The following is a 25,402-nucleotide window of genomic DNA, read 5'->3' on the forward strand; positions in this document are numbered from 1 at the left end:
ATCAGTCATACTGTTTATTGTCTTCAAATTGATGTGAGAGTACAATGCATGTATGTATGGTTATACAAAGTAGTGTTCACAGTGGCAGACGTCCAGGCACGTCAGGTTGAGATAGGTCCCTAAACAGGGGAATTGTGGGACTATAAAGTGCTAATTCGGTCTTTGATTTTAAGATCAATTTATTGGTAAATTGCACCTTCCGCTTTTAACCCAACTCCTCCAAAAGGAAACTGCCTTTGAAAATACACATACATGTTTTGGAGTGGTGCAGGGGTCTGCCACACTGGGCACTCAGGGAGCTGTTGTTGTGGGGGAGGGGGGTTAAGTGCCTTGCTCAATGGCACAATGGCATCTAGGATTTGATTCCAGCAACCCTCCGGTTACCAACTCACTTCCCGACAGATTTTTCCTGCAAGACACGGGATTGGAACTGGCAACCCTCTGGTTCCTGGCTCACCTCTATAATCAGGTTACCTGCTGCCCAGAACTGATTTCAAACGTTTAATTACCTTTTTATACTTTTGGAATTAAAAAGACCAGTAACCATCAATCCCAGCACATGAGTAAGAAATAAACATTGTCAAGGAATACCATACTATTGTACGGGAAGTGGGGCCTGAGAACAAGGTTGGTTGAAAACATACACATCTGGGCTGTAGCTTTAGTGGTGTGTGTAAGTACTGTTTGGGCAAATATGAAAATAACTTTAGACTTCTGAACCAAAGCAGCACTGTCCCATTGAGGAAAAACCCTGTTAATGATCGAATTATAAAACCTATACTTCACAATAAGAATATATATCATTTGTATTGGAATTAACTACCTGAAATGTCAAGTCATCTGTAAATATTTAAAAGGCTACAATAAATTACTAAAAACATCTTTCAAACACACATTATATAAAACAGAGACGCTCCGCCTCGTCTTGGGAATCATTTGAGAGCATAGGCCTTACCGTGAGGCCTCACCAACATCCCTGAATCAAACACATTTAGTAAAGCAAGTTTCATCGATCTTAATTCCTTTCCTCTAAGGAGCTACTTTAAATCCAGAAACGGGGCATTTCTTCAGCACAGAAAAACAGCTCCTGTCTGTACTGTGGAACTGAAATGTAACAGGCTTCAAGTCAGTCAGTCAACTACAACAAAGCACACAGAAAATACTCCATCATATTCAAGTCCAACAGCGCCTCTCTGAGGCCCTATAGTGGCCAGTCTGCATCAGTACACCACATCACCACTGTGTGGCCATTGTCAGAAGGAATAGATGAAATGAGACCCTTGGGACGTCCCAACTCTGATGTCACCCTATTGAATTTGAAAGGTTAGGGTTAGGGTAGGGGTTAAGGAAGGGGTTAAGGTATGGACATCCCAAGGATCTCGGATTGCACTAACAATCGTCAGAACAGCAGCCTCTGCTCCAACAAACTATCCAGCAGACATTTCAGCTGCTCCTCTCCCAGTTTGATCTTGTCCTCTAGCTTGCGCTGCTCGATGATGAGGGCTGACTTCATCTTGACAAAGTGCTGGTAGTCTGCCAGGCTCTCGTGGCTGAGGTGAGCAGCCATGATGCTGTAAACCAGACGCTCCCGCCGGTCAAGGTTCTCCTTGAGCTCTTTGGCGTCTTCGTGTTGTCTGATCAACAGCTTCCTCTTCTCTGACAGGGTGCGCTGAGAGAGGGAGGGCAGACAGAGGGGGCAGATCAGTAGGAGGGATACTAACAAATGCAGGCAAGCAACTTCCTGATTAACTTACAGTACACACATCAATTCATGTTGAACATGAATATTGTAAGTTGGTAAATGCAAACATCCCTTTACTCTAGTTTGTAATACCACTATAGCTCTGAGCTAATGCGGATGAGTGTTAACCAGCTAATCCTGCCTCACGAGTAGCGTGGGGAGTGAGAAATGTCTTGCCTTAACCTCCACCCTAACCCCTACCTTCTCTTCTGGCGTGGTGTCTTCCTCCAGACTGTTGAGAGCGTTCTCCACCCTGGCCAGTCGGCCGGACAGGGAGAGAAGTAAACTGACCACCTTGTCCAGATCTCCCACGAACATCCTGAACTTGTCCAGCTCGTTGGGCTTGCAAACCCTCTGCACCATGGCCTCCACCTCGTCCCCCAGAGAGTTGTTATCGTGGACGTCCTCCTGAAGGCTCTCCCTGGCCTCGCGCAGCACCTGCAGCTTCTTACCCAGGCTGTCAATCAGCTCTTGCTGTGGGGAGAAAGACAGGGACAGAAGAGGAGATGACATTCAAGAGAGCCATTTCACATACTGGATAGTACTTGAAGCACTATTAGTCCTGCCAACCCTGTCCAACTTAGAGTACCAGAAAATTGGAGATTCAACTTGTGTGCATAGCACAAGACAAATTGCCCCCCCCCCCCCCCCCCCCCCCCCCCATGCTGGTGCGTGGCTGTTTGTGAGTCTGATGCAATTATAGAATTGTACCAAATCAAGTCTATAAAAGGTTGAAATACTTGCTTTCTTGACAGCATTCCCTTTCCACATATGGTAAAAGTCACTAACAAGATATAATTAGAAAGAACACACAAAGGACCTTATTCTTGGAAATGACATGTACGGTGTAGAATGGAGATAATTATCTATAACTTTTTTCTTAGCACATGCCCCCAAGGTTAGTCTCTACAGTAGAGGAACTCGTCACCTTTCAAACTGGGCCAACCACTCGGGCCAGCTCACAAGTATTGGCTTTTTAGACACGGTTCCTAGTCAACACTAAAAGCAAAATCCTTTTGAAAAAAACAAATGATCGCACAGACCGCAAACCGACTACACAAAGCTTAAGTAGGCTTCCGCAAAGGGAATCTGAACGCTGTTCTCTAGAAGAGTCCGCTGTTTCAGTGCCTATTGTATTTCTTTGCAGCGCATACATTTCAGATTTTTGTCATTGATAAAATCTCAAATTTAGTGCAAAGGCATTTTAGAAGCATTGCCTCTATAGCTAATACTGGACACTCATTATTCTTTCATCGCGCAGTCTTCTAAACTCCCGACTCCATTTAATGCCAAGATGTTTATATTTATTTTGGATTATACTTTTGTAATGCTTTCTGTGACGTGGATCATAATTACAGTCTATCAGGTTGCGTGATCCTCGTCATGTTACGTGTAAAATACAACTAATGGGACGCAGAATTAAATGTACATCACACTCGCACAAATGCGACCAGTTACTTTTCGTATTTGCATTTCATTTCTTTCACTAGCAAATGAACTGCTGGCACTTCAGAGCCCACTGAATGTCCATCTTATGTTCTCTAACGTTAGCTTGAAACCATTAGTGTTTACCTTCCCACAACACATGGAGTCCAAAAGGGATTTGTCCATGTGTTTACGTACAGCATCACAACAAGCAGGAGGGGCAGACACCGGGTAGCTACGTCCAATAATGATGTATTCATCTCCATGTCCGTTGACACAAACTCTGTACGTGTCTGTGTGTTGCAGCTCGAGATTTGGGATGTTAGTGGATATATCTTTATTAAAATGTAAATAAAATCAGGCCCTATTCATTACCTGCGTACACGGACAGAGAATTGCGTAGTTGGTACGCAAAATGCGTGCATGTTGACAGGTCTGCACTATTCCTTAATCCTGGTCCTGGAGAGCAGCAGAACGGCAGGTTTTTACCTTGGCTCAGCAGTGAACCACATTCAACTAACCAAAGTGTTGAAGATCACTTGAATCGTGTATTACGATGCTAAACTTGGGGAAAAGCTGCAGTCCTGTGACTCTCCAGGAGCTGGATTGATGATCAGTGATTGATATGGCATGAAACAGTCAGTAATAATAATAATAATAATAATAATAATAATAATGTTTTATTGTCACATACACCAGACAGCTGCAGTGAAATGTGTTGTTTTAGAGCAGGGCTCTTCAATCTTGTTCCTGGAGAGCTACTGTTCTGTAGGTTTTCACTCCAATCTTAATCTAGCAGACCTGATTCAATAATTAGCTGGTTGATTAGATGAAATCAGGTTAGTTACAGCTGGGGTTGGAGGATAGCTCTCCAGGAACAGGGTTGGAGAAACCGGTTTTACAGGGTCAGTATACTACGCTGTGTCTCTGTACCTTCTTGCTGGCCAGGTCGATGTCCAGTTCGTCCTCTGAGTCTTGCTCCAGCTCCTCCAGCTCGTCCTCCTGCATGTCCTTCATCTTGTTGAGCAGCTCAGCCTTGGGGGCAGATGTACTGTAGTAGGTGGAGCTGGTCACCAGGGACCCTGTAGCAGCAGACATGCACCCCTCCTCTCTTCTGGAAGGGATGGAGACAGACAGAAAGCAGAGGGTTATTTAACCAATAAGGCCCAAGAAGGTGTGGTATATGGCCAATATACCACGCCTAAGGGCTGTTCTTATGCACAACACGAAGCGGAGTCCCTGGATACAGCCCTTAGCCGTGGTATATTGGCCATATACTCCAGAGGTGCCTTATTACTATTATAAACCGGTTACCAACATAAATATAAAAGTAGTTTTGCGTCATTATTATCTGATACACACGTCTGGAATTCTGTTTTAGCCAATCAGCATCCAGGACCCAAACTACCCAGTTTATAATTCTGGTTATTAGTACTACTGCAATACTATTGAGGAGAAAGTAGGCAATAGGATGTCATGTGAAATGCAGGAGGTGACCGCTCAGTATCGATGGGCCAGAACAGCTCCTACAGTTGTAAAATCTCAGAGAGGTCGGTTCAAAATGCAGGTAAAATGGAAGGTTTATGCCCCTCCTGCATTGTATTCAGTTGTAGTCTGTGATTTAATATAGTGCCAACAGGGGGCATCTGTGTAAAGTGTTTAGCATTGAAATAACACGTTTTTGCCATGTATACATTTCCCTCTACTCATCCTCTCAATGGGAAGAAATATTAAAACGCAACACCATAATGTGTTTTTTTTAACTCATCTGAACAAACACCTCTGAAGTGGGAGAGGAAGTCAGTCTGATAAAAATGTAATTACACAAAAATACACAGCACCATGTGTGATTATCTAGATGAGGTTATGACTACCAGCTCAGTTCATTTGTTCATAAATGTTATATTTCTGGACTGCCAGGTCCCATTCCCAGTCAGCTCACCTGTCATCCATGCCCCTGGGCGGCAAACCCTGTTTGGGGGAGATTTTCCTCCTCTGGTGCCCCCCATCCAAGATCTGCTCCCCCTGGGGGAAGATCCCCTCCATCATGTCCATGGTGGTCTTCATCTTACTCTGGTCCAAGATGTCCACCAGGGACTTATCCTTGTCCATGATGTCTCTGGCCAGCTCCTCTCTCTTCACATCCTCCTCCGAGTTACTCTTCTGAGGGTGCTGGGGACCCATGACGGAGGTACCGGAGGGGCCGTTGGTCTGAGACCGCCCATGGGACAGGGCCTCTTCTGGGGCTACAGTGAGGGTTGGGTCCCTGGGGGGACTCTGGGGCCCATGGCGTGTGTAGGGGGTGTAGGCACGGAACAGGGAGTAGGGCTGCGGCTCAGGGGAGGGCAGGCTGGTCGGTAGGGGCGGGGGAAAGTCGGGCCCCTCTGAAACTCCAGGGGCCCCATTTCTCTCACTGTGCAGCAGGTACTGGCGGCTCTCCCTCTCTGTGGTGCTCTCAGCATGGACGATCTTCACAGGGACCTTCTTCCCTACACTGCTCATCTCCATCACAGCGTTTGTCCTGTTCTCTGGCCTGTAGAGACAATAGTAACTAGTCTTAACTTAAAGTTAACCAATGTATTATGAGAAAAATGAGCGATAGATGTCACTTAAAATGACACAAATGATTGTTAAGAACACATTCTTTAACCTTTAGTCTAATTTACAGCTCAGTTTACTGAAACAGAAATAGGATTTTATGTCAGGAACAAGGAGTGAGTCACATCTACCATATACAAGCTTACAGTCGTGTTACTGACTGACAGTGGACAGGTTGAGTCAACGGTAATTAAAGGGATGGAACGGCGCCGCTGACAGAAAGGTCATGCAGTCAGTTAATCATATGACCAAATAAGATGACAGCCTTCTGTCCCCAGGCTTAATGTCCTGGCTACTGTGGCAAGAATACTGTGTGTGCCCCAATGCTGAGCAGCTGAAAACAAATCATTGGGAAATAGATCATAGGAAAACTCTAAACCATTGCATTCTGGTCTGTGGCACATCATACCATGTAATTCCAAACTATTTACCATAGCCTCCTCTATCAATGTGCTGCTACTACGACAAAGAAATGAGACTTGAAATCGAGCTGCATCACGCTACAGAATCAGGAGATAGGCTCCTGCAACTAGGGGCTGTTCTGGCTCGGACAAGACTTACTTACTGGAAGTAAAGCAACACGACACAGGACAACAATCCCCAGTTAGTTACGTAAAGCTGTACAGTAGTTTGAGGGGAGCTGAGGAGACAGGCATGAGAATGCCAGTTAAGTTGCTTAACGCTTACCTGCTCTGGGCTTCATCCTGCATAGACACAGAGACAGGGGGCTGGTCCGTCAGCCTCTGTGGAGCAAACTGAGGAGAGGGAGAACTAGTCCCACATGAAGAGGGAACCGTCAGACTGGCAGGCTGGTAGGAGAAAAAAGGAGAGTGGGAAGAGGAGGAGGGTGGCGGCTCTAGTGTTGAATCAGCTGCTCCCTCCTCCGTGTCCAGTCCAGCGGTTCTCCCAGGGGATGGAGAGGGAAGCTGGGTGGAGCCCAAGGAGCAGGCTTGGTTTGGGGCAGGATCCAGCTCTGTGCCATGGGGAGAGCAGCTGCTGCTGGATGATGGATCTACTGGGTCAGCCTGATGGGTGCGAGGGACAGGCAGGAATTCCTGGGAAGACAGTCCGTAGGTGGAGGATGTGGTTGAGGGGGTTTCCAGGCCTAGGAGAGGCAAATGTGGCATGATGATGAGGCCTGTATTCTGGGGCTTGGGAGCCAGCGTTGGAGGTGGTAGTGGTTGCTCAGACACAGAGCTGTGGGTGTGGTTGGAGGGGTACGGGGGGAGAGCTGGGAGGTTGTGGGCGGGGTCCGCAGAATCACATTTGTATCTGTGGTCGGAGGGGTGAGGGAGAGGGAGGGGGGCGGCCACGTCTCTGCTGCTGTGTGGCTCTGTGTCGGTCAGTCTTGGAATAGACGGTTGTGGAGGCTGTGGGAAGTGGTCGAGCTGGGCTGGCTGCTCTCGGCTCTTGCTCGGCCCTCTGGCAAACAGAACAGGAGAGGCAAATATAACAACACACTCACACAAAGCACATATTCAACTGAAATGAGGAGCAGAGGCCTTGCTGAATTGATTTATTCACAAATTCAGCACTTACTGTACATTAAAATAAAAACATTTAAAGATCAACTAATCTCTGCAATAACACCCAGAGAGCAGCGAGTGGGTTTACAACCTGAGACCGGAGTTGAATGTGATAGCCTGAAACAGGATTGGTTTACACTTTTACCTGTAGCTTTACCTGGGCAGGGAAGTTCCCTCCCAAACCCTGATAACTACACCTGAGCTGAACTGGCATGCTCCCCACTCGCCCTAACTCAAACTGATATTGTTATTATACTGTAGTACACACTCATGTTCATGTGAGTGTGCGTTACTGCACCGTCAACAGATAAGTATCACCTTGAAATGTGTTCCAACAATAGGTGGATAGGTTACAACTGATCTGAGAACAGAAACTAGAGTGGAGAAGAGAATAATGTGAAATGCTCACCTGGTGGTGTAACTGCCTCCTTGCTGGCCCTGTCTGTGATCCAGATTTGCGTTTTCAACAGAGTCTCTCCATGGCACAGGGATCTTCAGAAAGAAAATGAAGAATACACTGAATTACCATAATATAGCTGGCCCAATATAACCTTCTGCTAAAACAGCACTCTGGCCAGCAGGTTTAATGTTTAGACAATACAACGCGGACTTTTATATCTTCAAACAAACTCATGCATGTCTGTGCTAACGTAAAAGGAAGTCACGCAGATCACTTTACTACCACTACACTAAGAACCATTCGATGGAAACGCTCACCTGTGTGTAGACGTCTTGTGAGGGAGAAGATCTGGACCTCTCGTGGACACAGACAGACGTCTCCTCTGTTCCCTGGTCCAGGATGTTGTCAGCAGAGTGGTACCTCCCCTGGGGCTTTGTGTCTGAAGCCTTCCTCTGCATGTTCCAGGTGACCTGGTACTCAGTGAAGGTCCCCAGCCTCTGCTGCTCCAGTAGGGCCTGTCTGCCTGCGGGGCTGAGGGGGTCTGGGTGGTGGTCACTGGAGGTCTCACTGGCCAGGCCCGGCCTCCAGCCCTCCTCAGTTTCCCCTGAGTGGGCTCTCCCTCTGGCCTTGCCCTCTCCGTGCTCCAAAGTGCTGGAGGTGGTGCTGGAGCTCTGCTGGCCTGATTTGTGGATGGTTGAGACAGGTCTGCAGAAAGCAGGTTTAGCAGCCATTTCAAAGAACTTCCGCCGGTCTACAAATGACCGTGCTGTTCCAACAGGATGTTCTCCCTCACCCTCCACTCCCAGCTTGTTGATCTTGTCTGGCTCGGAGAACGAGTGGACCCTCTTGTTCAGAGGGAAACGCTTGCGGCCGCCAATGCGGGAGACTATGTGTGAGTTGGGTTTGGTTAACTGAGCCTCCGACCCTGACCCGGGAGGTTCTAGGTCTCTCCTCCTAAAGGACGTGGCCTGGAGGACCCTAGCCTGAGCCTCCTTGAGGTGGTCCTTGTAGGAGGAGGAAAAGGAGCCGTCGGAGGAGGTGGACTTCCACCCCCCCGGGTCTGTCTCCTCCTCTATCTCCTCCGTCTCGCTGGGGCAGGTCAGGGTGGCAGCGCTCCGGCTTTTCTGCAGCTGGGCCCTCTTTAGCTGGATCTCGTTGCGGAGGGTGGTGGCGTATCGGTCGCTGCGTCTCGCCAGTTTGCCCGTTGCCGTGTTGTCCATTAAAGCCTCCTGTATGGCGTGGTTGGCGTCTCCCCCGCCGTTGGGTGGTGGTGGTGGTGCCGTAGCAGGGTGATTCTTCTCCACCAGGCTCCTACTCTCCTGAGCCAGACTGTGGAGCATGGGTGTCTTTTGAGAAGAGATCTTATGGTTCTCCTGAGAGAGCCAAGGGTCTTCTTCTCTCAGCGGTGCCGCCTTGTGTTCCTTGGGCGGACTGGGAGAGTAAGAGCTTCTAAGCTGGGCCTCTGTAGAAGGTCTCTGGCCCTCACTCCACCTCTCCCTCTCCTCAGTGGTAGGTTTACCAGATGAGGATAAGGAATTAGAGGCTGTGTGCTCGTAAAGCAGAACGTTGGCCGGTTTGACATTTCCGTTCCGCTCCTTGCTGCTGGCGTAAGGCGGCTGAGGAGGATACTTGACCTTGTTGGTCTTGTGGGAGGAACTTGTGGAGGCCCTGTCGTTGGAGCCCTTAGCTAGCTCCATGTCAGCCATCCAGACCTCTGATTTGCTCTGTCTAACACGGGTCTCTGGCTGGCCTGGCTGCTTGGTTGTGATGCAGTAGTACCGGATGTGTCCTCCGCCGTCATAGTTCTGGTCGATGGTCGAGGTGGACAGGGACGTGGTGGAGGACCTCACGTGGTTCCTGCTGTTACTGCGGTTGGTCGGGAGCTCCTGGAGGCTGTGGTAGTAGCTACCGACGCTCTGCGGCTTCGGTGGATGTGGGGCGGATCTGGTCTGCAGGTAGAAAGTGCTTTCGTCGCTGTACTGCCGCTGGTGGTTGGGCAGGCAAGCGAAGGGAGACTGACTCTGTCTCACGTCCTGGCTAGACAGCGAGAACAGTTTGTTTGGGTTGCTGAGCTGGTTGTGGTTGTAGTCAGGTGCTCCTGCTGCTATGTTTGGGTGGAGGAAGTCTTTCTTGTGAGGTGGAGGGTTGTAACTGCACCTGGGGTCTGGCCCGTTCTCATCGTGAGAGATATGGTTTCCCCGGCCTCTGTAGCTGCTGTTCTCTGGGGCCTCAGCCAGCCTGTCCAACCCTCGTTCTTGGGCCTTCATCTGGCCGTGGTGTGGAGCTCCAGGCCCCTCTGTGTAGGCAGGGTACACCTTGGTGGCAGCGAAGCTGTCACTGCGCAGGGGAGGAGGAGGAGGAGATGGGGGGGCTGCTACCTTCCTCCTCTCTGGGACGTGCCACACAGGGCCTATGTGCGATCTGCCAGAGCCTGAGCTGGAGTAGCGGGAGTCAGGCTGCTCCTCTGGGGCTGTCCTGGGGCTCTCTGAGCCTCCGTCCCCCTGGGGCAGCTGGAGGTACCGGCTGTGGCGCTGCTCACCCTGCCTTCCGACCTCACTGGTCTGAGTCTGGACCCCCTTATAGAACACGCTGCCCTCAGTCGCCGCAGTGTTGGTGAGCGCCAGCGCAGGCTCCGGGGGAGGGCTGGTAGAGGACAGGCAACTGAAGGCTGATTCGCTCTTCCCACCAGACCCTCCACTGCCAGGGAGAGGCTCAGCACTGCGGTGGTACCTGCTGGGGGAGAGGCATCCTGGTGGGTAGGGGTGTGAGGGACGCTCTACTCTCTCCATATTTCCCACGGAGCTGAACTGGCTGGATAACTGGCGTAGATTCGAGTCGTGGTCCCCGCAGCTGGAAAGGTCTTTTGTGGATGCACTAGAAATCAATACAAGAAATTGTGTTAATAATCTGGTTAGCAGTAGCTAAATTAGATATCTATTAGGTATTATCATCCATTTATTATGCCTTTATTCAGTGTTTTCTTGTTCTTTGATAACTGACCTACTTTTATATACAATGAGTGGAGATGAGAACCAAATAAGAATAATGGCTGCCCCTACCTCTGAGGAGATGGAGTAACCATAAACTCTCTGAATGTAGCTCAGACACATTCTCTAGGAACTGGGACGACCCTAACGGGAAGTGTCTGAGTAACACTGACACTAGGAGAAGGAGGTCATAGATTCTTCCAGCAGCTCACCTGACTTCATGTTTGACCTGCCACACAGGTGGAGGTGGAGGTTCTATGCGGCTCTCTGTGGGTTCGGGGTGGTCTCCTGTGAACTTGGAGGAGTGCCATGAATGGGGCCGGGAGACTGGTTCATTCCTCCTACGGAGAGAAGGTTAAGGAAAGCATGTTATTGAAATGCAACTAATTAAAAATAGAAGGTAAAAGAAAAACAATTCTTTCGCATTTCAGTCTCACCCCTTGAAGCGGTTCTTCCTGATATGCATGTTGGAGAGAGGTAACAAAAATATCTAATTCAGTAAAAAAAAAAAAAAATACACTACAAAAAAAATTATCTGATATTTTATTTTTTATTTTACATTCATTGTGTAGAAGATATGAACCAAATTAATGAAATATAGACCTAGACAGATGAGACACAATGTGAAGCTTTCACTGAACAAATCTGACACATACAGGACCACAGACAACTACAGTACTATACGCCATGTAATGTTGGAAGCAGGATGCAATGTTGTTGATGTCACCCAGAATGGGGTTGGGTTCAAACATTGAAATTCACATGGGATCACTGAAGGATCAGTTTGGGATAGCTAGTGTACTGGAGGAGGTTGCTATTCCACAGTACCTCATTGAACTTCGTAATATCTTGGTGAGAAAGTTCCTGGCCACATGTTTGTCAGTTTCTGATTCTGATGGCATGGTGGTCTGTGAGTCAATATCCACCATTTTCATTTTCCTGGGGCACGCAGCAGAGGAACACATACAATATTGTCAAAAAATAAATACAAATCACAAAAACAAATTCCTGGTCACTATCATTTTACATTTTAGTCATTTAGCAGACGCTCTCATCCAGAGCAACTTACAATAGTGAGCACATACATTTTCATACTGGCCTACCAACTGAGCTACAAAGGACAGAAGCTCCTCAGTATACTGTTAGTGACTGACCAACGAGAACAGTGCACCCCCTTCTGGCCAATAAGAGATTTATACTTTATATTCATTGTATGGTATGTAACACGGGTGACAGACCTTAATGATCAGTAGTTAATTTGGTCAACTCTAAGAGGTTCGATGAATCAGTCCTCAAACGCAAGAGGAAGCCGCCATTGCAGTAGTAATCTATGAGAAATATCTGTTATTTAGAAGAACAACACTGAGACAGAATAGAAATTACCTTTAACATGGTCTGTCTGGTGGTCATCCCACTGCCATATGGCTGTATGGCGACAGACAGAGAGAGATCCCTTGAGTGTAAACAGCATGGTGTAGGCGGGGGCTTAGCCTTTTGAATCAGTTAGAAAGATGAGATCAGTGGTTTCACACTATGTCCAAGCTGGCGTCTGTTCAACACAAACCTGGATTCAAATGTTACTTGAAATATTTCAAATACATTTAGTGTTTGCTTCAGCCTGCCTGGAGTGCTGGATGGGTGGGATTTGCACTTTTACAGCTATTCCATTGGTTCCATTGTGCCGGGAAAGCTCAGTCAAGCCCAGATAATGAATGTGAAATGATATTAAATAGTATTTGAAGCCAGGTATGGTCAAACAGGGCATTTTCAGTCCCTTTTCTTCCCCCTGACAAACACCTAGTTCACTCGACCAGAATGTACTAGACAAGAGCGACACATTGTGCACTACAGATACTGTATAAGCATAAGGCTAAGAGCCACCCACTCAAATCCTTAACCTCTCTGATCTACGATACAAGACTCCTACATTCCATCATGGGGCCAAAGGAATGTGAAGATGCGTTTTGATTGGCAGTCAGCCCCACAGGAGCTCAGTCTGAAGTGGGACATCAACGTTGGCAATCTTCCAAAAGTTCAGGCACTTGGCTCATGGAGTCAAGCTAATTTATGGGAGGGAGGCTGAGGGCAACCTGAGAAGCTCTCCTCCTCAATAAGAAGCATAAAGACAGAGAGCGTCACACACACACTATGACAGACCACGTAGGCACGCACGCACACCGACACTCCCTCCCTCCCTTCCTCCTCCAGTCAGTCAGTGGTCCTGAGAGTGGTATGCTGCCCTAGCAGACCCCTAACAGCTCACAATAGAAATGCAAATGGATTTCTAGTCAGGAGTCCTTATTGTCAGGGTTACAGCTGAACTGCCACAGCTACCCAGAGGGGAGGAGGAGGAGACGTCGGGGTTAGTTTCAGAAAATCCTCCTCCGGTTTCTGTGAAAACGACATTCGAAAACAAACAGTAGCGAAACTGACCCAATTGGGTGTGAATATCTAGGCTATGCGGGCAGCAAGTGTGAAAAGTGTAACCTGAACTGTAGGCTTAGATAAAAACAGAATAAATCAAAAGGAAAGCTTTGTAAATATACGTGGAGAGAATTAGCATTTCAAACTGAAAGAAGAGATTTATTGAAACCCAATTTTAAGTTGCTCGGCGTGGAGTTGACAGAGCATTAGGTAGGGAGACGGATGAGAGAGGGAAGTTCAATGAGCTTAATAAGAAGAAATCAAAGTAAACTTACCAAAGAATTAGCAATCTCGCTGTGGCATTTCAGATGCACTCTTTTGTTGTCAGTTCTCTTTTAGCAAATAACAGCGTCTCAGAGAGCTGATAAAGCAGGCTGAAAATGACTGCCCCTCTCCTCAGAGCCTTTCTACGCAGTGCATTCCTTTGAGACACTTCAATGATCGACAAGGCACTTCTACAGACCCTGGTCAGATTTTACAGCTTCTTTGGCAAAGGAACTATCTGTGCAAAGGAATTCTCCACATCCATAACTTCTGCTGTATCAGTCCAATCACAGAGCTCTCAAACACAGAGAGAGAGCTCTTCTACCCTTCTCTTCACACACACACACACACACACACACACACACACACACACACACACACACACACACACACACACACACACACACACACACACACACACACACACTTCATCTTGGTGTGGCTCCAACAAGTGTGTGTCCTCCCAGTGTTGTAGTCAATGGGATATTTCCTAGGGGATTGTGGGGATTTACCTCGGGAGGGGAGGGGCCAGGGTTATTGTCATGCCCAGTGTCCTTGCTGTAGATCAGTCTACGGCCCATTAACCACTGGAGTAGAGTTGAAAAAGTAAGATTGCTTGCATGGTCAGTCAGCACACACACACTCGATATTAGTCACGCACGGAATCCTGGCATGAGACAATCAACAGGGTTTCACCGAATTGCAGTTAGCTTGGACATGTAGATTAGTTCTAAACAGTTCCAATTCCAGAGGAATCTGTAAAGCCGATTTGAAGAAGGCATTACAAAAACAGGTCATTGGCAACCAACCAACGCGCACCACACAGTTGGCGTTGGGATGTACGCTATATCGTAGTGACCAGACAGAGACCTCCACTTAATTAACGGTGTCATAGGTCAGCTGACCATGGAGAGAAGAACACAGAAAAACAACTGATCGTACTCTCTCTTGTTAGTGAACACCGCAATGACCTTGATGGCAGAAAGACAAGGTAACTAACTACTGGACTTCTCTATCTGAATGATATCAGTCATGTTGGAAAACACAGGAACTTGATACAGACGTCCAGTGGAGATGGTTTAGTCCTGCAGTCAAAGAACAAGCGTCATTGGCAGGTACTCCACCATTACATTCCAGAATGGCGAGGTGTTGGCGGTTGATGTATGTAAACCAAACACTGCAAGTCCCTAGACACAAATCGATCCCCGTTTAAAATAACAGTAAACATTTCTAAGAGAAGAGCTATTTCCGACTGGTTCAGATAACCAGTGAAGAACCAGTGACTCTAATAAGGAAATAGACCTGTTGAATCACCACCTTGCTGGACAGAAGAACCAAAACCCAAACAGAATCAGGCAGTGTGCCCTGCTACGCCCAGGTCCACTGAGCCCTGCTGCCTGGTGCCTGCTTTTTAAAAATGGGGGCTGAATGAAACAAGCGACACAATAGAAAAGTGCCAGCGTAATCACAGCTGGGCTTATCGCCTAACGGCTGGTTACAGAGAGGAGACCTCAGCATCAGGCTCCACACCCACGTTACATGCCGTTCTGTTCCTACAGGGTTCAGATACCAGCTGGTAAAATAGTGGGTATTAGCATGTGGCATAGGGACGACGGTCAGTCCCCTTTACCCTCATTCTATAAAGACATCTGGAAGAACAAACTGATGGCCTAAGTCCTAACCCAGATCTGATACAGTCACCCCAAAAATATCAAGTGTCTGTCTCAGAGTAAATGCTTACTCTAGAGTAGAACAGTTTGTCTTTGTGTGGGAGTGGAGGTAGAGGGGAGAAGAGGCCCTCACTGTCATGTTAATGGGTCAGTGTTAATCCAGGGCATTGCCTGAGGATGGGAGACTCCCTGCCTGACAAGAGTAAACACTACAGGATCTTCCTCTCCCTCCTCACATGTTTAGGTTGACTATACAATACCCCATAAAAGGACCATTTAACCACACAGCCCAATTCAATTAAAAGTTGTGGAAAAGTTGAAAAGACATGCCTTGTTTTATTTTGGCTGTCAGCAACCCCGTTTTCAAATCTGATAATGGAAGAAGACAAAACTACAGTGTGACATATCTAAGAATAAAGCAATATAGACAATTGTCATTGTGCAGCAAGATACACCACCAAAAATGACTATTTTTGAAACACTAAGAGTCCGACAAGATAACCTTTACAGCAGATAAAGGTGCAGTGCCCTCCTTGTCCTGCGAGTCTCACTTCTGGATAACTCTTTACCATTAAAGTGAATAACAGAGAAAAGCATACCTGAAATGACGTCTTCAGTGAATTCCTACCCTCAATCCAGGCATATCAAGGGAGATACAATAGCAACCACCCCCAGAGCCTGGCTGTCCTCATTTGACTACACTGCCTTCCCAAAGCAGAGCGAATGAAAACAATGAGCTCTAGTGAGACAACCTATCCCAACTAGCAATGTCAACTCACCTAGGCAACATGGAACATTCCACTTTCCAAACCAAGCGGGGGAGGCTAAATCTACAACACATTTAAAAAAAGAAAGAGTTAATACAGTAAAAGACGATCTATCCAGATACTCCACAAACTATGGAGTCTACACCAGGAATAAAGCATATTTTACACTGGTTCGTATAGGATTTGCATAAGATTTAACAGTTTTTTTTTTTACAGTGTTTACTACTTTGCCCTCTCTCTAAGCTGTGTGAGTCCATGCCTGTGGCTTTACAAGATGTAATAGGATTCAGGCATTAAGACGCTGGAGCCAGTCAGCAGGGACCTTCTATGATGTTATGAGGCAAGAGTTTACACTAAATTACTGTAAAAATATTTAATTGGATTCAGATTCTATTTTTTATCAGTTTTATGCAAGTATATGCCTCAAGTATGGCCTACTAAATTACTAAAGCTGGAGACTCATATCTCCCTCACTAGCTTTAAGCACCAGCTGTCAGAGCAGCTCACAGATCACTGCACCTGTACATAGCCCATCTGTAAATATCCCATCTAACTACCTCATCCCCATACTGTATTTATTTATCTTGCTCCTTTGCACCGCAGTATCTGTACTTGCACATTCATCTTCTGCACATTCTACCATTCCAGTGTTTAATTGCTATATTGTAATTACTTCGCCACCATGGCCTATTTATTGCCTTACCTCCCTTATCCTACTTCATTTGCACACACTGTATATAGACTTTTTCTACTGTATTATTGACTGTGTTTGTTTATTCCATGTGTAACTCTGTGATGTTGTATGTGTCGAACTGCTTTGCTTTATCTTGGCCAGATCGCAGTTGTAAATGAGAACTTGTTCTCAACTAGCCTACCTGGTTAAATAATGGTGAAATTAATTTAAAAAAATACTATACTACAACACACTTGAACAGAAGAAACATGTTTATACGAACACAAAAACCACAGAGAGAAATTCAACAACATATAAAAAAACATTCAGATTTTCATAGAGTACTGAGAGTTACGCGACTTCACTAGGCTTATATTACATAGAAAAAAGCAACTTTGTCCACTGTTGTTGTGCCTCTTCTACTGATCCCATCCTTTCTGCAGTTGTTTGTTCTGGTTAGCAGCAGGGAGTTTGGAAGACCAGAGTCCGGAGAGATGAAATCACATTAACAGCAGAATACAACACAGAGGTGTGAATGTCTGATTGAGGAAATTCAATACTGGATGCCTAAATAAAATCAGGGTTGATCCATCATTGGCCCCCATTCAATTCACTGTGTGTGTGAGAGAGTTAAAGTCTCAAATCCACGGGGGGGTTCACAAAGAATTCACCTAAGAATACTCTGCATGCCTTCTAGACCAGCATATGGTCATTAGCTAGTTACTGGTGGTGCCAAAATGCAGCGGGTTGGCAGTTTGGCCGTGGTCTATTCACACACACAGTGGTCTTTTCACACACAGGGGCCCTGCCTGTTGAGTGGTGACAGTCCCCTACCACCACCAGCTGTCTCAGTCCATCTACGTCAGGGACAGCCAACGACACCGCCACAGCCAGGCAGCTAGACCAGCCAGCCAGGACCCTGGAATTCAGACAAAGCCCCTGGGACAGAGCGCTAGTTGGCCCTGGCTCCCCAGACAATGGCCCTAACTGGCCCTCTTTGTGTGATTGACAGGGTGCACTCACATGGAAAATGGTTCCCCTTTTGTTCCGTGGTCCCGTCTCTAATGGTGTCATAAGGCTAGCTAGTGTATCACACACACGTTTGTGGCCGACTGATAAACTAGATGACCGCCTCAAGTAGCATCATTGATTTACGTAAACTGAGGTTTACTTTCAATTGCCAAGTCATCTCAGAAAACCTTGGCATTGAAGGGTAACATTCCTGAGTAATGAATGAGTCATAATGAGGAAGGGTTTGACCTGTAGTGGGGCAGTCGGAGCTGAAAGTTAGAATGATCAAGGGTCTGTCAATGGGATTTAAAAGTGTAAGAAGCATACGGGAAACAGAACCGATGGGTGTCTCTGGACAGAGTGATGTCTGGTGATGACAGAGAGCCGAGGTGAAGTGGGCTAAAGGTCTCCCATGTTCCGAAACTTGGCATACATCTCGCTCTCTCTGCCCCTACCCTCGTCCCCTACTCCCCAGATACTCCTCTGTGCCATTTAAGAGTCATTATCTAACCTGAAATAACAACCGTGACACAGAGAGAGAAGTCTGGACAATGGGTCCATTGTCTTCCTCAGCCAATGAGCAGGGAGGCCCAGTCAGTCTCTAAATGACATGCAGCCCCCCTGCCTCAGTCATGACATCGGCAGTATATTTCTGCTGTATACAACCTAGATACATTCCAAATGGCACCCTATTCCCTATATAGTGCACTACTTTTGACCAGAGCCCTATAGGCCCTCGTGAAAAGTATTGCACTATAGAATAGGTTGCCATTTGGGACAAAGACCCAGACAGCCAGCCAGAGGAGCATGAGAAAAACCACAACACTGGGGCTGTAAAAGTCTGGCTTTTCTAGTGTAAACATGCACTCCAAGGCACTAGATATTAGTGCTGCACTGTATACCCGAAAGTTCTGTACTTTTTCAATATTAGAACATGAAAAATGGTTTGGTACTAGAATTTGTTATTTTCGGTACTTCTGTCAAATATCAGCGCAGCCAAACGAGTGTGCTTGCATACTCCCTTAAAAAGACTAGAAAAAAAAGCGGCAATAGTACTGTTTCTCCATTTTGAGCCGGCGTAGCCAGTAATACACTTCATCAAAATATTCAGTTAACCTAACTCAAGAAATCTGTCATTCATTTGATGGGGGGGGGGGGGTTCCAAAGAGAGCTTAGTTGTGCAATTTTACATCCAACTAAGTATTTTCTGTTAATAAATGTGCCTGAAAACGAGTCAACTCTCTTTGTTGTTATTCAAAGACTTTATTGAAGAATCCCTACAGTTGACCAATCGCCGACGAAGGGGCATAGACTTCAGCTCCGAACTTCGACTGGCCTCCAGAAAAAATGTTGTGCCCGAACAGCCTTTAAAAAAAAATGTTTTAACTTGTCGAAGTCCAAAACATCACAAAATGTCATCATAATACATGCACGTGAAGCATGCGGACGCCTTTATAACGCGAGCACACCGTGTCTGCTCTATAGCCTGCACTGGGAGTCTGGGCTGTTAGCTCATGTTAGCTCCCCACTCATGATGCATAGAAGTTTACACACTTGAATAATGTGACACGGCATGTAGAAATGTTGAAACGGTTAATTACTGTTCACAACACAATCTCCATACAGGCTACAACACTTTACAATGCAAGAAGAAACCAGTAGCTTCCAGCTTTGACGGCTAACTTCCCTTTCTAGCTTACAACTGAAGCTAATGTCAATTCACTACTCTCTGGTACTTTGTTTGAGGAACCATAATGCAAAATATGCTGATTTCAAAGCAGATTGCCACCAAAACTTAATTCATTCACTTAAATCAAAGTCTCTCCCAGAGACGATCTATTCTGTCTCAGTTTATTGACTGTGAGAGAGAATAGGGCTCTCTCTTGCCTAATGAATGACGTCATTACTGGTTAAAGAGACTTTTAAAGAGCACTTGAATAAAATAAGTTACTTCTATGCAAATGTTGTTGATCAGTACAATAAATGGAAGGGAAACAGATGGTCATCTGTAGCCCGATGAAATCAGCCATAACAAGCTCAATCTTGACTTACCCAGTTTATCAAGAGATTTACCATTCAAATAAGTTCTGTAGTCAAACAAAGTCAAAATGATTGTATCATTTATTAATTAATGCATACATGGCCTTCTCTGAAAAATGTACATACATAAATGCCATTCTGTGACTTTGGCTAAAATGCCTTATTTTTTTTAATGTGGTATTGTTTTGGTATCGAGTATCATGATAGTATAAAGTAGGGTTGTGCCCAGTAGTCGGACAAAATGAGTATCGTAACGGATATGGGAAATTTTCCTGATACGATTATGATCCCAGTATTTTTTGTTATTATGCGTGATCTAAATATATATATATATGTGGCAGCATGCATCTTTCAATCAAGTGCAAGGTGCTATGTGGTCTAAATACCTCAACTGGATAGTTTGCCTGTCTGTGAAGAGAAGGGTGGGCTGTACGTTGATCCTGTATTTCTCCATCCACTCGCTTCACTTCATAATTTCATCTGATCACTTCTCCTCGCATGTTTCGGTATGATCATTTAGATTGCTGCTGCCTCCCGTTTGCCTGCTACTGTGATAAATCAGATGGTCGAGGACGTTTGCATTCTCTGACTTCGGTATGATCATTTAGATTGCTGCTGCCTCCCGTTTGCCTGCTACTGTGATAAATCAGATGGTCGAGGACGTTTGCTAGCCAGCAAGCTATCAATGTGCATAATATCTAACAAGCGGCCGAGAGTAGAGAAAAAAGATGAACCGCCGATGTGCATTCTCAAACTTTTCTGCCTGTTGCAAGTTGAGGAAACAGACACACTTGATTGGTCTATAAACGTACCGGGAGATAAGTAGGATGTCAAAATACCTAGGCATATTAAAACACTTCCGTTTTTGCCGATCTGACTATTAACTGTCAATTTACAGATACGATTAGGAATATGAGTACGGCCAGGTCGGCACACCACTAGTATCGAGCATTGTGATACTAAACCTGGTATGGAAGTCAACATTCTGGTGACAACACTACTAGATGTTCACTCTCACAGGCCTAGACACCTCCACCCATCCTCCCACAGCTTTAAACCGTGTATCTGCTTTTCCTTGTTCACGTCACCCATCGGTGGTTGTTTAACAGAGTTTGGAGCTCAGACAATACATTTTACACTTAAGTCATTTAGCAGATGTTCTTATCCAGAGCGACTTACAGTAGTGAGTGCATACATTTTCAGATTTTGTTTGTTACTTGTCCCCCATGGGAATCGAACCCACAACCCTGGTGTTGCAAGTGCCATGCTCTAGCAACTGAACCACACGGGACCATAATGAGATTACACACATCACATCCCACCCCATACTCTCTGAGCCTCCCATTCGCTATTGAGCAGTCTAGTCGTAAATGAACGAAATAGATATTTGCTGGCATTGACACCTTCACACCTACCAGAGAATGTGTTTTATGAACACGCCACAAAGTTCAGAGCATTCCTTCCCCTATAGGGCGGTCTTCAATGTCCTCTACACTGGCTTTCTCGACACTTGTGTGAAGAGCTTAGTTTGCTCACATAATTTAAAGGCATGTACTGCATCCCTTCACCTGTTGGGTAGATATCATAGATATCTGTAAAACATTTAACTTCACACTGCTTTACTAAGCATAGTAGATATCACGGATGAAAGAGTGTAAAAAAAAGTGAAGTTCGTACCTAGTCCTAGTGTAACCATAACAAGCTGTGGCCCTGCCCTTCGCGGTTTAGTAATGATCAGTTAGCATTCCACTCCTACAGTTCAAACTAAGGTATACTGTACTTTATGACCAAGCAATATTCTATAAATGACATGCGTCTAGTATAATGACAGTCCTGTCTATGCATGTCAGTGGTTAGAGTTGCACCAATATACAGTCCCTGAGGCCATAAACATTGTCTTCACAAATACAGTACCAGTCAAAAGTTGGTTTGGGCTTAGTGGGACTATCATTTGTTTTTCAACAGGACAATGACCCAAAACACACCTCCAGGCTGTGTAAGGGCTATTTGACTAATTAGGATAATGATGGGGTGCTGCATCAGATAACCTGGCCTCCACAATCACCCGATCTCAACCCAATTGAGATGGTTTGGGATGAGTTGGACCACAGAGTGAAGGAAAAGCAGCCAACAAGGAACTCCTTCAAGACTGTTGGAAGAACATTCCAGGTGAAGCTGGTTGAGAGAATGCCAAGAGTGTGCCAAGCTGTCATCAAGGCAAAGGGTGGCTACTTTGAAGAAACTAAAATATATTGATTTGTTGAACACTTTTTTGGTTACTACATGATTCCATATGTGTCATTTCATAGTTGTGATGTCTTCAGTATTATTCTACAATGTAGAAAATAGTAAAAATAAAGGAAAACCCTGGAATGAGTAGGTGTGTCTAAACCTTTGACTGGAACTGTACATAAAATATTCCCACCTGTTAACAAACCCCAGCAAAGGGCAATGTGTGACTGTAGCACCAATTACAACTGCAGCCTCGTTGCTTTACGTTTCATCCCAGCAGGTGAAAGTGGGTGAACTGATACACCTCCAGCTGGTTCTGAAATTCCCTTTCTGAATGCACCGACTACATTACACAGGACTCCTCGTTTCCAAGATAGTGTCTTTGTGGGTTAAGGTTAGCTTGTTTGACACTTTGCAGACACTTGAGTCCAGAGTGAAAGTCATTTGTACAAAAAACCTTTCTTCCTGATATGCCCAACTCTGGTGTGTCAGTTTCAGATAAAACAATATATTAATGTACATCCGTAAGTTTAATGTATACCATTTTAAACACAGGGCACTTCTTCTCAGCACAATGGGAGAGATGGTACGCAGCAATCACTTTATGATAGTACCCATTGAGACATCCTGTATTCAATGTCTGTCATATTCAATTCAATAGAAATGTATTGTGCCTGGGTGTAAGGGCAATTTAGTTGCAGCTCATAGCCCACCTTCTGACAACCAGGGCGAGGGTCTTGTGGGAGCTTTTGACCAGACAGATGGCCTCCTGTCTGGATCCACTGATGGGAACTGTGTTGATGTTGACGATCTCATCTCCCACCTGCAGGCTGACGGTCGCCGCCTTGCTGCCCTCCTCCACCTGAATCACACAACAGGAATGTTTAATTAAAGGTGTTAATAAGTAGTTTATACATCATTAATAAAACAGCTATAACATACTGGGGCAAATTGAGATTTTGGGACTGTTAACATTTCTGAAGTGAAGAGTATAAGAAAACAATTGCACACAGATAGTGTTGGCAGGGCAAAAGGGGCTTGTCAAGGGGATGCTGTCTGATAGTTATGTGGATAAAATAACATGTTACAGACTTAATGTCTCTTAGTGAAGTATATTTTAATAACAGTTCACTTTCCATAGTTCATCAGTTTAGAAGAATATCACATTCCATCCACAGACTGTGTTGACAGGACCCTCTCTTCAACCCTGCCATGCTGGCATTGAGTCAACTTCATTAAAAATGGTTATATCATATCCACCCTTCCAAATCCCCTCTCTCCAGCCCGTCTCAACGTTCAGAGGGGGACTAGCCTACTACTGACAAGCAAATGAAGCAAGTCAAAGTTATATGAGATGTATGCTTTTGTAAATTATATCAATCAAAGACGCCAGGACAGCGGAGTCAATCACCACCTTCCGGAGACACCTGAAACCCCACCTCTTCAAGGAATACCTGGGATAGGATAAAGTAATCCTTCTAACCCCCCCCTTAAAAGATTTAGATGCACTATTGTAAAGTGGTTGTTCCACTGGATATTATAGGTGAATGCACCAATTTGTAAGTCGCTCTGGATAAGAGCGTCTGCTAAATGACTAAAATGTAAAAAAAAAAAAAAAAAAAAATGTAAATGTAATCTAAAATGAACAGGATGGATTGTTATTTCGTGTAGCTTCTGAAAGTGGCAACCTGAGAGCTCTGATAAAAAAAAATGGAACCATAAGCAACTTGAGAACGATTGGAGCAGACTTGTTGCACATTCCATCACTTATTCTCTACACATACAGGAGCACAGGAGGGGAATGGAAACAGAACGGAGAATAGAAATGGAAATGGAAGGAAACAAACTGTTTCCTCATTCTGGTGGAGAGCAGCATCGACTGAGCCAATCCTGGTTAGCCACTGCCAAACACACATTATCTTCACTTCTGCATTCCTAAACGGTTCCTGGTACTGCTGTGATGAGCATGGAAGACAGCCCCCCCACCCCCAAACACACATAGAACAAAACTTGTGGTGACTAGTAGAGATGTGCTCAAGACATTGGCCAGGGCAGAAGTTTAAAGGTGAAAATATGCAACATACCAAAGGCATAAAGGCATGGGAACAGCCCCAACTATTTCCGGACTGAGAAAACATGAGTGTTGGAAGAAACACACACAGTTAACCAATCAGGAAACGACAGTGATGTTCCAGTGTTTAATCTCCACACAGCCTTATTTTCATATCAGGGGAAACAGGAAAGGTGAAACCCATCCATGACAGTGGAGAAATAATTACATTTAAATTGTTTTTATTTGCATGATTGATCTATGGTACTTGTTATTGTTGTTTATTTGCACTTCTGTTGTTAACTAGTGTGGCTAAAGTTAAGTCAATAAGGGTTCTCTGTATTTATCTTTCTTCATCCTAATCATAGATAGATAGATAGATAGATAGATAGATAGATAGATAGATAGATAGATAGATAGATAGATAGATAGATAGATAGATAGATAGATAGATAGGATACCTTGGTTATGCGCAGTGGTTCTCGGTGCTCCAGACCCCCTCTGAGAGTGAACCCCCAAGGCGCCCCACCAAACAGCAGGACATCCACAAATCTATATTCAACATCATCCCGAATCCCGTCCCCGACACCCTTGAATCTGTCCGCGTCTAGGAAGGCTTTGACTTCTCTGGCTGACATCCTTAATTCGCTTCTGTAGTCGACGACGTACATAGTGTTGAAGAGGGATGGGAACTCTTGACAATCAGAAGTTCCCGATTAGCCCCCGTTTTATTTCACAAGAGAATGATCAACTAACTAGTCACTAGAATTTGCTGTCATATGTGAACCCCTGCCATACTCCATACACGATAATGCGTTTAGCTGATAAATAACGACTACCCTCAGCTTGTACAGTTGTCGTTTATCCTGGTAAGACGGCGAATCGATATCAATTGTCCTCTTTCTTTCCTTATGTTTTCCATCACGGACATCTTTACCCCGTCACTCATAGTAACCAACGGTGACGAAAAAAACATAGGCCTGCCCTCCTCTCCAAGTGTGTCTATTCAACAGGCATAATTTGATACCTCACGCATCGTTTTCAACCAGCTGGCTTCTCTTTAAGCAGACAACAATCCAAAGTTTTGACACGTCGGAAAAAGACATGGTTAATGTTTTAGAAAGCAAAAAAATATATACTAAATCAAATAGTTTAGGCAAGCCTACTTGAGGAGAACAGGAAAAGAATACGAAGTCAAGTGAAAACCCAGTGTTGAAGGTCTGTACTGGACAAGCACCTGCGATGAGACACCTGCATAGACAGAAATAGTAATGGCGTCTTTTTGTAGGCACTATAATCCCCCATGGTTCGTTCGACAAAGCCTATGGAGAAAATTAATGGCGTTTTTGGATAAACGCCGAAAATAAATTGTGGTAAACACGGGTTTAGGCCATTTTATAGGTTTTATTCTATAAAATAATCTTCATCAGCTAACGTCACTTTGTGAGTTTTGACGAATTTATGTTTTTTTTTAAACCCCACAAAGGCTTCATAATTCGCTGAAGTAATGTTAACTGAATGCTACAATATCATAGAACAAAACGTATAAACTCTCCTGTGTTAAACGCAGACCTTATTTTTTACGTTTATTCCA

The 25,402-nt window shown here is 45.2% G+C and overlaps 1 protein-coding gene across 4 annotated transcripts; it reads right to left on the reverse strand.

Annotated features, from left to right (window-relative positions):
* On the reverse strand, positions 1-25,184 carry LOC106575179 (protein Shroom2). Of its 4 annotated transcripts, XM_014151473.3 has the most exons (10): positions 24,270-25,184; positions 22,472-22,620; positions 10,890-11,018; positions 8,008-10,564; positions 7,700-7,782; positions 6,452-7,186; positions 5,109-5,699; positions 4,100-4,280; positions 1,943-2,215; positions 1-1,669 (listed from the first exon to the last, which is right to left on the reverse strand). In XM_014151473.3, the coding sequence occupies exons 1-10, from the start codon at positions 24,477-24,479 to the stop codon at positions 1,400-1,402; spliced, it is 5,178 nt and encodes a 1,725-aa protein (XP_014006948.3). In that variant the 5' UTR covers positions 24,480-25,184; the 3' UTR covers positions 1-1,399. The 4 variants fall into 4 exon arrangements, with proteins under 4 accessions (XP_014006948.3, XP_014006955.3, XP_014006957.3 ...); XM_014151480.3 differs by lacking the exons at positions 22,472-22,620; positions 24,270-25,184 and adding an exon at positions 15,635-15,798; XM_014151482.3 differs by lacking the exons at positions 22,472-22,620; positions 24,270-25,184 and adding an exon at positions 13,377-15,577.
* Between the last annotated feature and the right edge of the window lie 218 nt (positions 25,185-25,402).

This window comes from Salmo salar, chromosome 17 (assembly GCF_965601325.2).
Source record: "Salmo salar chromosome 17, fSalSal1, whole genome shotgun sequence".
Taxonomy (NCBI): domain Eukaryota; kingdom Metazoa; phylum Chordata; class Actinopteri; order Salmoniformes; family Salmonidae; genus Salmo; species Salmo salar.

Excerpts from the sequence above, each read along its gene's own strand:
- LOC106575179 (XM_014151473.3), bottom strand. The coding sequence starts at position 24,479 with ATGTACGTCGTCGACTACAGAAGCGAATTAAGGATGTCAGCCAGAGAA. Across the intron at positions 7,187-7,699 it reads GGAGGCAGTTACACCACCAG|AGGGCCGAGCAAGAGCCGAG; the intron begins GTGAGCATTTCA and ends TCTGTTTGCCAG. Across the intron at positions 4,281-5,108 it reads CCCAGGGGCATGGATGACAG|AAGAGAGGAGGGGTGCATGT; the intron begins GTGAGCTGACTG and ends CATCCCTTCCAG.